The sequence below is a fragment of the Xiphias gladius genome, chromosome 13 (genome assembly GCF_016859285.1).
Source record: "Xiphias gladius isolate SHS-SW01 ecotype Sanya breed wild chromosome 13, ASM1685928v1, whole genome shotgun sequence".
NCBI lineage: Eukaryota > Metazoa > Chordata > Actinopteri > Istiophoriformes > Xiphiidae > Xiphias > Xiphias gladius.
In genome coordinates, this window is record NC_053412.1 from 7,421,016 (window position 1) to 7,436,609 (window position 15,594).

The 15,594-nt window shown below is 44.6% G+C and overlaps 1 protein-coding gene across 1 annotated transcript in view; it reads right to left on the reverse strand.

The window, feature by feature from the left end:
• LOC120798131 (fibroblast growth factor 14-like) overlaps positions 1 to 10,255 on the reverse strand; it is a 53,948-nt gene extending 43,693 nt beyond the window's left edge. The window contains exon 1 of the mRNA XM_040142189.1: positions 9,577 to 10,255. Within this exon, the coding sequence (XP_039998123.1) occupies positions 9,577 to 10,255 (679 nt within the window). The remainder of the gene's footprint in view (positions 1 to 9,576) is intronic.
• Positions 10,256 to 15,594: the final 5,339 nt, after the last annotated feature.

A 15,594-nucleotide genomic window follows, 5' to 3' on the forward strand; every position in this document is an offset into this window, starting at 1 on the left:
TAAACACAAGACCAATGGACTCCGCGGAAAACTCACTTCCCAGTGTGGCCTCACGCATGGATACACACAAACACACACAAACACACACACGCACACATAGTGAGTGAGACAGATATGGCGATTATGTCATGCAGGGCTGTCATCAAGCAAAAGGTTAATACAGACATGGGAAGACTAAAAGTCAGCTCAAGTGTGTGTGACTGAGACGTGGAACAAAGGAGGAGGAAAGAAGTTGAGAGCAGAGATAAAGAGAAGAGGCACTAAGAAAAAGCTACAGAGTGAGAAGTCATCAGAAATATAAGCCGCTTAGGTTTCCCATCAATGATTACATTATATTTGTTTTTTCTTTTGAACAATTAACTGTTTTGTGGTTGAATTTACGTTTGCACTTTTTAAAAATTATAAAGACACCAAAGCAATTGAAAAAGAAAGTGACAAGCTCATAAGATCATTTAATATTTCCATGCTCAATTGTAATGGTTAAGGGTAGGGAAAGATTGTTTCATGGTTACCATGCTCACACTTGGTAGCTGATGGTGTCAAAGTTGCAGGTTTTGGATACTCATTCATCCTCCCCAACCTCCTTTGTAGGACTTTCTGTGGTATGACTTTGCTCCTGATAGCAGACAGTCATTATTAGCATGAATGTAATGAGTCACTTCTCGGAAAAGAAAAAAAAAAAAAAGGGCATAAGTTCTTATAGGCATTGGAACAAACAAGCAATGGTGTTAAATTTTCCAGTGAGAACTGTCTCAGTGAAACTGATGTTCTGATGAAATGTGTCTGCAGAGCCCAGAAATCATGGAAAGGACTGCCAGGTAGAACCATATTCTCCTGATGTAAAATAATTAACCCCACCGAGGTTACGGGAAGAAGTGCTGTGCTTGGCCCACCAAACCAGCAGGTTGGGCTTAGACATAAAAGTTGGCCGGTTGTGTTCAAGTTCAGGTCGGTGGGTGTGTGCCAAATGTTATTATCCATTAAAAAAAAACCCCACCAGCAAGAAATATTTACAACAGACAGCATGACGGCTTTGATGAACTGGATCAAGAAACATGGAGATAGATCCAAGTGGGGATGACTAAAGTGGGACTGAGGGTGCTACAGCACCCCACCCCTAGGCGGCTCAGGCAGGCTATATTTCTAACATTGAAAGCTCCTTTTAATTATCATGAGCAGCGCAGGCTTGATAATAATAATAATAATAATAATAATAATTGAAAAAAATTGTTTTGTCAAACTACTGTTTCCATTCAAAGAATGAACTTTCACGCTTAGCTTCAGGCCAAAAAAAGGACAGAGGATGACTGATATTGTTGAAAGCTCAGGGAAAAGCTAGTAAGCGCACCTTGAGTTGGGATTAGCTTGTCAAGGAAAAATACTGAATCTCAACACTGTAGCATTTCATCCCAGTGACTTATGTGTATTCCGTATTTCCAGCGTCGCCAACTAAACACTTTTGGATGCAGCAAGTAGGAGAGAGACTGAGTTGCTGTCAAGTGTTTCTCTGCTTCTTATCGTTCAGTCCGTGAAAACACTTCTTAGTGGAGTCTTTGATGCCCTGCTGCTTTTTAAGTGCACTTGGAAAAATAACACTCAGCACTCACTCTCCCCTGACAGAAACCTGGATCGAGAGCTGTCCAAACACACACATGCCTACACACACAAACCCATGCCTACACACACACGCACACACACACACACACACACACACACACACACACACACACACACAATCCCTGATTCACCTTGCCTCTTTTGCTCATTGCTTCATTTTGAAAATTATAGACTTTCCACCGCTGAACAGACTTACACTGTAATCAATAGCACTGGCCTCTCATATGGTTTTTTCCCTTGTCTGACACCCTGCAATATCATTTACCTCCACATCAGTATTGACCTTTCAAAGCCGAAAAGGCAACAACACTGTGGCAGATGGCAGTTTCAGAGTATAGTGCTTAAACATTTTTAGCAGAGAAGTAAAGACACATTGAGGTCGACTCTAGAGAAGAAAAAGATTCGTATACAAGTTTAACATTTCATAAATCCACTTGTATCAACTAGAAATGTCATGCAGTGAATCTGTTGCTGTTACAGGTTCACTGTTGGATTTACGTCTAATAGTGTCTTACATCCAGTTTTGTTGTTGTAAAGAACGTTGTGAGAACGCGTCTCTGACACTTCTGCCTCCAACCACAACAACCATCTTATTGTTCTTTTTTTTTTTTCCCTGTTCAGTGTTTATTTTATATTTAGCCAAGGTTGTTTAACCAAAGGGGCAAAGTAGGCTGCTATTGGCCCCAGACCCGAGGGGCCCTCAAAAGCCCCAAGGTCACTGTGTGTAAAATGGTCGTATGTAAGTTTGATCAACTGTGAAAAATTTAGGAAAGCTGCAAATCACAAAAGTAGAATATGGAAGATAGTGATAGTTCAGGCAGAGCACTTCAGTAGCAATTGCATCAGCCAACTGGCATCAGTACCTGTATTCATGCTTCTGCATCACTGGCATATCCACAGGGTGTGTGGCTGCCTGCTAACTGGTAACAACCAGTCACATTCATGCAGGTGTACATTGCAGCCAATACCTGTATACCTGACTCTAATTCTTTTAGAGTTCCCTCAAAGAGTAAAGCCTTTTCTGCCAAATTTAATAAAATGCTAATTTGTTATAAATGATGATTGTCTTCACATAAGCATCTCTGACTGACATAAACACAGACGGGCTCTCTATTATTGCAGAATCTATTGGTATCATTATCATTGCATCAAAATTTCATTTTAAGACCTGAATTATTTGGGTGTATATTGTGTTCACATGGTGCATACTCCTATATTAATAAGTTGTGTTTAATCAAACTGCCTCATCTAATTGAAACAGAACACCTGGGGAAGGCGGTTGGGGGTGGGAGGTCAGTGGGGGTCAATAACAAATCTTTGTCCCCTTAACAGGCTAATCCAGACATTATTTAACCACTACTGGGAAATCACTAAATCTGAGTTGAGTTAATCCAGTGGGTGTCTTAACTTTATGCTAAACTATACAACTACTATAATATACCAAAGCCATGCAAATGTAACACTTTGGACATCGTATAAAAAAATATTGCATCATTTTTGGCCTTTGTGTGCAAAGTTCATTTTAGTTTGATGTGTTTTCGCCAACAAAGTAGTTTGTTTGGTTATATAAAATGACGTGTGACTGCACTGTGTGTGTGTTACCATTGTGATTAGTTGACAGTTTCTCTGTGTGTGTGTGCGTGTGCGTGTGCGTGCGTATCTGTGCAAAGTGTGACGTACGTGATCAGTTCAGGCGAAAGCAGATCGGACTAGCAAAGTCATAATGTCTTTCTGCAGACTCGGTGTGTTTGGGACAATGAGGCCATGAGCTAATGAGCAAACTCACACACACACACACACACACACACACACACACACACACACACACACACACACACACACACACACACACACACACACACACACACACACACACACACACACACCAAGGAACCATATTAGAGTACTGCACCAAAACCCTGCATGTGACCTCAGAGGACAGACATCACTATGACTGTCACTATTTTGTCAACTCATCACCTTTAGACAACATAACAGCACGCAACTCGGGAACAGAGACAGAAAAGAGACGCACGCAAGTTTACTTTGTTGCAAGCTTGGGGAAAATGTGAAATCTGAATATTTTTTATTCAACTACTGTGTACCCCGCAATATGTCTTTTGAGGTCAGATCTCTGCAACTTTTGATTCTTGACAGGTTGGAAACTAAAATTAAATTTAAATACAATATATGCAAATAACTGTGTGTGCGTGTGTGAATATGTGTGTGTGGGGGGGGGGCCTTTCACTTACAGAGACAAATCTGAGTTGGCATGAACCCCGCTGCTCTACTCCAGTGTTTGAATAAAATATAAAGTACGATGCCTTAATGGGAACTCTCCAGTGAAGGTGAGCAGGCATGTGTGTGCGCATCGGCGTGCGTGGGTGTGCATGCTAATGTGTGCTATGGAGGGAGTCCTATCTACAACACTGGAACTCCATTCACACAGGAAAGGGCTCCATAGCGGTGGGACCTGACCTGATCACTGAAGACAGGTTGTGAAAAATTACATTTCAGGGCCTTGAACGGAGATAAAAAAGTTTCTGTTTTTTCTTGAATTTATTGACTTTAAAGATACTGTACAATCTTTACATTGTGATTGTGTCATTTTTGCGATACGATCTAGTGCAATTTTTCAGAACAGCTATATTTACAATCAGTAACTACCTCCATGTATAGTAGGTTCCCAGCCGCATTGACTTTCTTCTTTATTAAAAGAATATGACGATAAATCTTTTTCTTGGCTCATGCTTTGTTTGGCTGCACTGTGAACAGACAAATCAGGTGCTCTGCGTCTGCTGTTTTGTTGAAGGAGTGTCCACTCAAGGCGTGTTAGCTGCCCCCAGTGGTTGATAGACGTGTCAATGTGAAGAGAACTGTGGGACCTGTATTAATTAAACACACTTGCTGTTACCACCGCCAACCAAATTAGAACTGAACGGTTAGCTAATGCGGTTACTTAAAAAAAGCAAAACAGTAGTAAGAAAGAAAAAAAACTTCAGCTTTGTTCTCAGTGAATCATCATTATTACCGACGTACACGCACACGTCCATACACACTAAACAAAGCCGTATTTCTGCCTTCCCAGTGGACCATCACTAAATAGTGCAATTCAGAGGAAAAACGCCAACAGACGCTGAGTCAGCAAAAACTCTCCCGCCTCCCCATCTACAGCAGGTCCATATTTCACCGCCAACTGTGTGCGTCCTCCATTAAAAAAAAAAAAAACTAAAAAAAAACTTACACATAAAAACGCCAAGGAAAAGAGTTCATACGTTTTTGTTTAATTAAAAGAGAAAGTGACGGCTAAGTGGTGCTGGCTGCTATAAATCCACGAGCCCCGCTGCAGGATGCTGCTGGGAACTTGCTTGTTTCTCTCAAAGATAGTGTACACTACGTACGTGCAGTTCTTCTTTGCAGCTCCCACTGTGTGTGTGGGGGGCGGGTGAGATATTCTTTCATTAGCCAATCAAATCACATGACAAAACAACATATGCCAAAGCTAAGTTTCTGAACCGCTGTTTTCAGTATTCACTCGTACTTCAGCTATTTACACAACATCACTGTGGTTGACGTTACACCAGAAGATTAAGCAAAACACTGAGCCAGTCACAATCACAGTCACCATGACATACTGCAATAACTTCAGTGGCTACGTTCAATAAATGCACAGCGATTTGCTTCAGTGATGCGGAGAACTGGCTAAATGGCAAGAACTGACAGCATTTTGTATCCATCTTTTTGTTTTTTAATTGCAAATATGATGTTATTTCGTCTATAAAACGTCAAAAACTGAATTAAAAAGGGACCACTTCAAGGTACCAGAGTACAACGCAATGTCTTAAATTTATGTATTTTCTTGGGCCGATATTTAAAAACCCTAAATTTATTCAGGTTACAATCACATGAAACAGAGGAAAGCAAGTTGATGAGCAAATGTTTGGTATTTCTACTTGAACTGAACTTAAACATTAAATCGAACAGTAAAATCCAATCAGGTAATTTTCAGTGGATCAACTAGTTCATCAACCGACTAATCGGAAATATAATATTGACTCAAAGTCGACTCACTGGCTTTGCCAGAGCTTTCAACTGCATCTCACGGTCTTTGTTTGTCTTCTTCGTTTGCCACTAAGTAGACCTTGAGTTAAGATTATTTCTACTATTTCCAAGAATTTACACACTCATTCGACTAACCGTTCCACCTACTAAGTACATCTGGACTCATTTTAGAGGAAAACCTTGAACTATATGAATGTTCATGTAGTATATTATGATTAATGATGTCTCGCAGTAACATCATATCGGATTTAGTTTTACTTTTACTGATCAAAAGGGCATTAAACTGTCGCAAGGCACCAGTATTGCCGATACAAAACTGTGGCGACTCAAAGTCTGTCCGTTTAATGAGGCTCCACAGCTAAAGAGTGCGTTCGAAACTGCAGGGGAACTCTATGTTAGGAGGTTATGCTCACTGTTGTTAAAAGGCCCTGCTGAATCCAGCAAGTCTAGCTTCAAGCCAATTCATCAAACGGGCAAAGAGAAACACAATATAAAAAAGGAATTAAAGCGGAAACACAGAGCCAAGAGGAGACACACACAACCACACAAAAAAAACCCCACAATCAGTCATGAGACACTTTGTAAATTGCAGGCAGTTGTGTTTTGGCAGGGAGTGAAAAGAGGCTGTGAAAATTTTGCAGTTAGTACAACTGTTCAGTTCTGTGTATCGAATTAGTCCTTTCACCTGTGCCAACATGCCAGAATTGATTTGGTTCGGTTTGTTGTCACCTTTAATCTGCAAGATTAATGGTTTATCTTTAGTGCCGAGCACTTCCCGCTTCAGTGTTTTCCAAGAGATTACTTGTCGGTGACACAGGGCATACGTATGCCTTCTTCCTTGAAATGTTTGTTGATAAGGTAAAAATATATTTCCGAGGAAAGACCTACCAGCCTTTCATAAACTGTTTATACGTCGAACCACTGCAAGTCAGTGAAGGAGAGCAAAACAGATATTTATGTAAAGAAAATGTCACTGATTAGGCCTAAAACAATGTGATGTTCTGCAGGAGTTGTTTGCAGCTTAAACGTTTGGCACATCTGTTTCTATGAGGTTGTTAGTCTTCCAATGTATCTTCCAACAAACCACGGTCTCCTGCAAGTATGGATGCAGCTGTCTAATTTGGCTCTTCATTAAGATCATCACACAAATACTTCCGGCTTCTGGTGCAGTATTTGTTTGAAAATGAGCGAATAAAGATAATAATCATTCATCCAGCATTATCGTAACTTTTCTAACTTTGACTTAAAGGTAACAAAAATCTATACAAATGGATTTTTATGCAAAACAAACTAAATCCAGCGGTTGTTAAAGGCAAACACAGAGAAATATCTAAAACACGGTGACATGCATTGGAAACTGGTTGACAGTTAAAACTGAAATAGTAGTTCATCACAGTACTTGGAGGACTGCACCGCGATCACATGGGATTGCGCTGAGGTTGGGAATGCCCATGTGCTGTCCACGGTGCTGAAATTTTTGCAGGTCTGCCCTTTTTTAACGCATCAGCTCCAAAGCAGAGGTACAGAGCTTTGTAAACAACAGAAAAATATGATTGTTTAGCATTCAGGGATAAAGAGTAGACACAGCATTAACGCCTTTAACCTCATCAGGCCGTCAGAAAATCCACTCTGTATTATTCTTTTCTTTCCAGTGCTGAATGTAGCTACAAAGGACTTACAGTGCCCAAATAATCGACGTTCTGCACATTGCTAGCTCTGTGTATGGTGTATGCTGTGGACTTGTTATAGACTGCATCGCAGCAGGACAGATTTGAAAGTTCAGCTGAAAGTTGAAACTATTTTAAAACTTCTTTCTTTTCCCACTTAACTCTTTTTGTCTGAACTGTTTCAACTTATACAGTAATTCAATGTTTGCTATTTGTTTCGTTTAACATTGTTCCATTAAGTGAGGCCCGATGAAGTGACATTGAGTAAGACGCTGAATAATGCCCAGCTGCAGGGTATTCTCCTTCTGGTTCACATGATACGCATGTGAAAAGCTCGACTTCTCATACTCGAAAAAAAAGTAACGGCACTATTTTTGTGAGTGGCGACACATGTGCATATCCCATAACTACAAATATCATATGACCCCCCCCTTTTTTTTTTCTTTGGTTAAAGGGTAAATTATTTTAACTAACATTACTTTGGTTCATATATAAGTTTGCTTGAGACTATAGTAAGGTATACTCTCCACCTGGCTCCATATCAGGGCCAAAACCAGTGGTTGTTTTGCATATCAGTCACTCTTTTTTTGCACTTAGCTGATTAAATGTTGAGCTTATGAAATGTCAAAAGTATAGAAGTGACGAGTGCCCATCACAATGTAACAGAGCTCAAAGTAATGAAAATTGCCTGTTCTGTCTGGCAAACATTCAAAACACCAAATATCTTTCCAATTAAAATGTCAGAAAAGTAAGTTTGGAAGTTTTGACCATGTGGATGTTCTGTGGACTGATTATTTAATTAACTGACCAGTCGAATGAATGATACCCACCACTTTTTGTAAATGTAACTTTATTATAACTTTATGTAAGTGTCATCTGCTGCGAGGCCTCCTGCAAAACACATAAACGCCACACAGCGACAGCGAGGTAGGACCTTATAATTCCAAGCTCAGAGATAACAAAAGCCACTGATGGATAGTTTGGACAAACGTTCACCTCTGTTCATAAAAAACATTATATCCGACCACAGCTTTCTGCCTCACGGAGCCTGCTGTTGCCCTCTAAACGCTGTGTGGAGGATACAGAGGCCAACTCTCTGATGCTATGTCAATATGCCAATAATGTCAACAACGTCCACTTCCTGTTACAATGCCAGTGCCAGTCTCTGCCCTCCCCTTTGGCCGGAGTGGATTGTGGCAAATCTGGCGGAAAACAAAGCAAACTATTCGGTTTGAGCCAAGCTTTTAGCGAAACTAAATGGGCCCTGTACTCTCTGGAGAGCATGATTAAGAGACTCAAAAGACCTGCTCTTGATCTTTGAAGTTTCCTCTCCGCACATCTGCACACGAATCCGACCTTAGAGGATGGAGATGGTGCCTGCCAGTGTACCCAGCGTGAAGCTGGGCATAATTAATGAATCACTTGAACGAAAAAGTAGCAGCAAACATTGTATGAACCCTTCAAGTCAGTTCCCCGAAGAAGCTCTGAGCTCTGCTGAGCACAGCATCTCATTCAGTCTTCGATCTCACGAGGAGAGATGTTTGTGTTCGCACAGTCCGACTGAAATGTCTGCAGCCCTAAGAACAACACACAAAGACTCTCTCCACTCTTTCCTATTTCCATAGTGTGCACTGCATATCCACAGTGGAAGTCTAAATAAGGCCATGTGCTGTTTAATCATGCAGGTTACTGGAGCCTGGACGGGTCTGCATGCTGCATTAGACTTGATTTTCTGCAGCACCTCTGCCAGGCACAGCGGGCACGCACGCTTTTTCGCAAGCACCGCCACTGTAGTCAGTAGGCTACCTGTGCTAATAAGTTATCACCCCACCCCTACCTCTGCCCCACCACATCATAACCCCCACCCCCTCCCCTTCCCTATAGTGCACTCACTTGCTGCACAACTGCGATTGCAGAGAAACACCAGCAAGCAGTCGAACAGTGCAGTCTCAGGGGGGAATACACACACACACACACACACTCCAGCGCGCACGCACACGCTCAGACATGAAATAAAGTGTGTGTGTGTGTATGTGTGTGTGTGTGTGTCCACCCCCCCACACCCAAACACAAACACGCACACACTCTCATACACGCATGCACGTACACACAGAGAAAGAGACAGACACACACACACTGAGACACTCATACACACACACACACACGCACGCACACACACACACACACACACACACACACACACACACACACACACACACAACAAACTCACCAGTTGGGTTCTTGTTTTTCTTGAGGCTCCTGCCACAAAGACACTGCAGCATATGCGATCCTTTGCTGAAAATGTTGTTCCAAATAAACCGCATGGATTTGGCCGAGACGGGGGAGGAGGAGGAGGAGGTGGAGGAAGAGGAGGTGGGGGACGAGAGGCGCTCCGGATGCGGCAGCCTAAAATTCACCCACCGCATGGGGGCTGATCCGCCCCCCTGTTTGCATGCCAGCAGAGCCGGCCAGCTGTTGGGCTCAGTTCGGCGGTGCTTCGGCCCCCCAATCTGCACCATAGACAAGAATAAGAGCAGGAAGCCCTTAGGCTCGTCGCCCGGTTTCTCGCCCGGTTCCTCCACAAGCCCAGAGACCAGCAGCCGCACGTACTCCGCGTCGACGTCGTCCCCGTGCGGCAGGAAAAGAGCAACCGCTGCGGCGCTTTTCTCCGCGATCTCCGCCTCCGGCTGCCCCAGCGGCCGGTGGTCCTCAGCGGCGGAGGAGCGGTCGCTGCTGCTGCCGCCCGGCCGCCGCGGCGTGAAAACCCCGCGAGCGCTCCTCTTCAAATGGCGTCGTCTGCCGCGCGGCGCGGGGAGAGGAGCGGCAGCGGCTGACAGGCATGCGGCGGCGCTAGCGTGAAGTCGGCGGTACGCGGCAGCTGTCGGCTTCTGCACAAAAAACCATTGCATATTAGTGGGGATCGCAGGGGTCGGTGCGTCCGTCCGTCCGGCAGGGGAGGAGGAGGGGAGGGGTGCGGATACCGGGTGTCCGTCAGCAAGTCGGTGGCATCCCTGTACCCACACAGAAGGCAAGTATACTGCAGCAGGGGGGCTCCTTTCCAAACACACACACACACACACACACACTTACTCAGACACACTGCACACACACGCTAGATGCAGAATCCTGTTCGAGCAGCAGCGCTGGTTCTCTGGTCTCTGCTCAGTGAGAGAGAGCGCGTGCCGGACGGGGCAGGTGAATCACGGCAGGGAGTCTCTGCACTATCCCACTCTGTGTTTCTCTCTTTAAAAAAGTCCTTATGAATATTTGATCCCCGTTTCTGCCTCCACTTCTCAATAATCCATAAGCTCCAGTGCGCCAAGATACCGCTGCTGCTGCTTGCCGCCTCTCTGCCTGTCTCCTCTTCCTCTCCTCTCTCCTCCTCTTCCTCTTCCTCACCTTGCCGATGAAAAGAAGCCGCTGGACTATGGCTCTGCCGCCTCCGCCACCCCAGAAACTGAATGCCGAGGAGGAAGAAAGAAGAAGAAGAAGACCGGGTCCGGCTCGTGGTCCTCCCGCGCTTCTCTGGTGCTTCAGCGTCTTCCTCAGCTGCGCTCGAGGCGACCGACGGCCGGTGGGGCGCGAGGAGGTGCACTGACTATCTGTACCCAACCAGCAACAAAGCACGAGTAGTCAAACAAAACACGCATTCCGGTTGGCACCTTCAAAATAAACGGTCTGAACGTCAACATTTAAGTTTTTAACACTTTTTCAGAACACTTTCAATGTTCATTTGAGCATCTCTCTCTCTTCTCCGTATGGAGCAGTGTTTCCTAACAATCAGTTTTTTTCCATGGGGAATATGTTCCAGAAATTAATAGGCTACAGGCCTAATTTCTTACGCTACATTTTTTTTTTTTTTTGCATGGTTCATGAAAAGAAACACATTTTACTATGCGTATAAATGGGCAACCAAGGAAAGAAAACTGGCTATTAGTGGAGTAAAAATAAAGTTGAAATTCAAAAATTAATCATACCTGCATTGAAGTAGTAGGCAAGTACAATAGTAGCCATGGTGTTTACTAGCCCCCCCCCCAAAAAAAAAATTACCTGTCCGTATTAGTTATTTATAGGATGTCTGTTTACTTCAAAAATACGTTAAAAAAATACAACTTTAGATAATCAAACCAAACATATGGGACAAATTCTCTTACTGCATTAAGCTAATGGCGACAGCTGACATGGGGTATTTAAAAAAAAAAAACTTAAGGCAAGTATTAAGACTTTCCCTTCCGTCTGCAAAACAACTTACATTATTTTCTGGCTGAGCATTTTAGTGCTTTGCATTCAGCCTTAGCTCTTTTTGTTTGAACTGTGAGTTTAGTTTGCTTTACTCTCGGCTTTAATTCTGAAGGAGAAGTGACCTCCGGTTTGCCCGCGCGTCCTGATGTAGCCCTGTAGAGAGGAGCCGCTCGCAGTTACGTAGACATGTGGTTCCCACACCGTCAGTATCTGGACCGACTGGATATGGACCATAACAGGCAGCATTTGGGGGGGGGGGCGTCACTGAGACCGCCACCTTCGTGTCTAACTGCTGTCTCTCTGCCCTTCTTTGTGTCAGAGAGGCTTCACTCCAAACTCCGTCCGAAAAATCTGGCCGTTTAGCGCCGCCTCTCCTGTCGGCAAAATGTACACACCTGTTGCGGGACTCCCGCGTGGAAGTGGGGTCAGTTCGGCCCGCGTGCGCGGTTTCTATGGGAAACGGCTGAATCTGAATGAGGTCTCAGCTTTAAAAAAAAAAACAAAAAAAAAACGCCCGTTTCCTGAGAGCACTTTTTTTTTTGATGAGGCTGAACAACCTTCAGACCCCGCGTTAAAACTCGTAGAAGGGAATGTTGTCGAGTGGGGGGCCGCTCAGTGTGTCCGACGCGCCCGGGAAAGACGGCAGAGGTGATTAAACGGCTCGTCTCGGGTTGTGGACTGTCCCGCACTCACGGCGGTGTCGACGCTGGGGGCTGGCGCTGTCCTGGGGGGGGGGGGGTTGCTGAACCCACGTCCGCACGCTCAACCTCGCGGAGCACAGAGGCACGCGCGTCAGCTGACGGCCTAGTTATCCTACTGACACGCGCGCGTGAGCCGCCTGGACCGTTAGCACGGTGTCGCTGACATTTAAAACCGATTAAACAACAACAAAAACTAAACTAAACTAAACAAAAAAAACACAACGAGAAGCAATAAAACTTGACTTCATTCATTTGCAGATAGGAAGGACATAAATACCTTTCCCCCGTCCACATCGTTGCCACAAGGAAATAGTTGTAAACGTTAGCGTCTGGCAGAGCACGTCTGCAAGAGACAGAAGAATCAGTTCGGCACACAACATCTCATCCCTCGGAGCTCCTCGGCACCTCGGAAGTTCCTCGAAACGCGCCATCCGTTCCCCCGGACGGGCTCGTGGCCCATTTGCCTTTGAATCCGTCCGTTTATAGTCCCAAACCCCAAACAGCAGCTTTGGCCGAGGAGAGAGAGGAGAGTCGTCGCCGTGTAAAGTGCCTTTGATGTTTCTGGCGACGCGAAGAAATCCCCTCTCTGATCCAATAGGAAGGGGAGGTGTAGGGCCCAGGAAGTTCAGAAAGAAAAACTCAACATATGAAGCAGCCATTCGCTCTGAACGAGAACAGGCATGGCGGTAAGCTCTAGTTACATAGAAGATCTTTTTTTAAATAAAATAAAATAAAAGACAGTAAACATCTTGTATACCATTTATGACCCATTTATGGGGCCCTAGGCAGTATTTGATCCCTCCCTACGCCCTATCATAACCCCCCCCCGTGTAGGACGGTATCATCTCTGTCATTGTTACCGGTGTGCTGAAAAATGACACAACAAACCGACACGCACGACATTTTCAGTCGCTTGGTGACCGCTTCTTCCCTACCAAACAAAACCGGAGTTGTTTTTTTTTTTTTGTTTTTTTAAATACATTGTCTTTAAAGATTAATATAAGGGGAGACCGAAAATGGTGGTCTCCACACCTCATTCAAATAACATATCATTCGTTGTGGCAACCAATTGTATTTTTATAGTCTTCAGATTTTTCATTTTTTTTGCTATAACTTCAGTTACTTACCACGGTAACTTCACTATAAGACATAGGCTAAGCTCTTGCCGTCGGAGCCACATACACTTTTCTGAAACTGCGAAATCGTTGCCACTTGCCGTTGGTTTCATTAGTATTTTCTATCATCACCGTGCAGGCAGGCGGGCAGCCTTATGTTGCATTTTATACCGTGCACCACCTGGATTGCTTTACGGCACAAAACAGAGAGAGCTAGCCCGCTGTGTTGCCCGATGCAGGTGATGGAAAGAGTCAAAGCTCAGTTGAAAAATCAATTCCAACTGTATCCTTCTCAATGAATTTTAAACATGACAGAGAGCTGCCGACTGGATAAGCTATGAAAGCCCCTATCTCCAGGAGGGTTCATGGGCAATGGACCGTTAGTGTTGAGAAACAACAAATACACGACCGGCGTGAAATGCAGCCAACCACCTACATCCACCACGGCCCCCATCCCCGCACAATGATCATATCAAGCCAGCACAGTCAATCTGACAATGGTGTTATGGAAGATGAAAACGTCTGGGCATAGCACCTTTGATTTTTTTTTTTCCACCACACAGCCGCATGTAGCATATGTGAATGTTAGTGCAAGACATTCGCCTTTTTTTTTTTTAAAGGTTGTCGGGCACACACCGAAATGAGTGAAGCTCTGCAGTGGCACAAATGACCAATTACAGAAAACAAAACAAAGAAAAACAAAAAACATTGAACCTCCTCGTACAAACTTCGCTCTTAGCTGCATCGCAGTATTGTCAGATGAGTCCAGGATACTGGTCCCCACAGACGGCCGTGTCTCCTGCTCATCTCGTCGTGTATACTGTGGCATTGGGATCAGGGCCAACACCGCACTTACATAAGAGATACACCCGCACACAGCCATTACCGCAAGATGACTGACAGCTGGCAGACTTTTTTTTTTTTCTCCATACTCTGTTCACGACTTGTATTGTTTTGAGGAGCTCGAGGCTGCGGCGCGGGATTTGCTGTCATCGGGCGGCAAACATTTCCTCTGTGCGCATAGAGAGCTGCTTCCTCTCGGTGAGCAAACAGCCGCGGCTGCATGTGCGGTTATACACAGCGGATAGTGTAGCCGGAGAGGGAAGAAGAAGAAGAAGAAGAGGCATTAAAAGAGGGGGAATGTGAGGAGCGAGGAAGAAGGGGAAACAAGGAGGAAGAAGGCGTGGGAAGAGGGAGGTACGAGAGAAAAAAAAAAAACGAGGAAAGGAGGAATGAAAGGACAGGGGGAGGAGAGCGAGAGAAACAGAGGGAACCAGAAAAGAGGTGACTTTAAATTACAAGACTCGCAGAGATCATTTAAACGAGAGAGACACCAGAGCATCTCCGCTTGTTATGAATCTCCACTCAATCCAGAGCCTCTGCAAACCCTGGCTTTGGCCCCACTGTTTTTCTTTCTGTTCTTTTTTTTGTTTTTTTGTTTTTTTGTTCTTTAGATAAAGCTTAAGGTCAGGTTTTCCATGGGCCCTGCCCCGCAGCAATGTCACCATCCCATGCTGGCACCGTTTTGAGGAAAACACATTTGTAAAATTGATGTAACCTGTAGCTTCTCTTTTAAAAATGATCCCGGGCGGTTCGTTCTAGTGTTACAGTAAATAAACAAGCAGGTCTATGTAGCTAACACCGAGGACGCTGGGGTCATGCCCTCTTTTTTAAACGATTTTTTCTGGAAATCGAGAGATTTTAGCAACTTGTTGGGGGTTTTACAATCTCCAATATAAAACATAAACATTTTTAGACTGATTTCTAGCTTCGGACACAGTATTTTAACACCAGTACTCTGTATCTCTCCCCTAGAGAAATGTATTCTTGGCGGCCTGGGCGGGGCTTTCGGGTCGCGATGCTGGCGCTTCCTCCCGAGGGGCAGCCTCCGTAGCCCGCATGCCAGTAGGAGCGTGCAGTGGGTACCGGGCCGCTGGGAAGGGGCCCGGTTAGCGCTCAGCCTGCTGATGTTATCGATCCGCTGGCTGCGGCTCCGAGAGACAGGCACAACATGGCCTGTGTCCGGGGGAGGTCATATGACTGCGCTCTAAGCCACGGAGCAGCATGCAAGACAAGTGCTGCAGGGTAAAAGTGAAACCCAAATCGGAAATGATTCTCCTGATTTGCAAGGATTCGCATTTAATCCGATCCCCTGTGGTATTGAACTTCTTCTTCTTCTTTTTTTTTTTT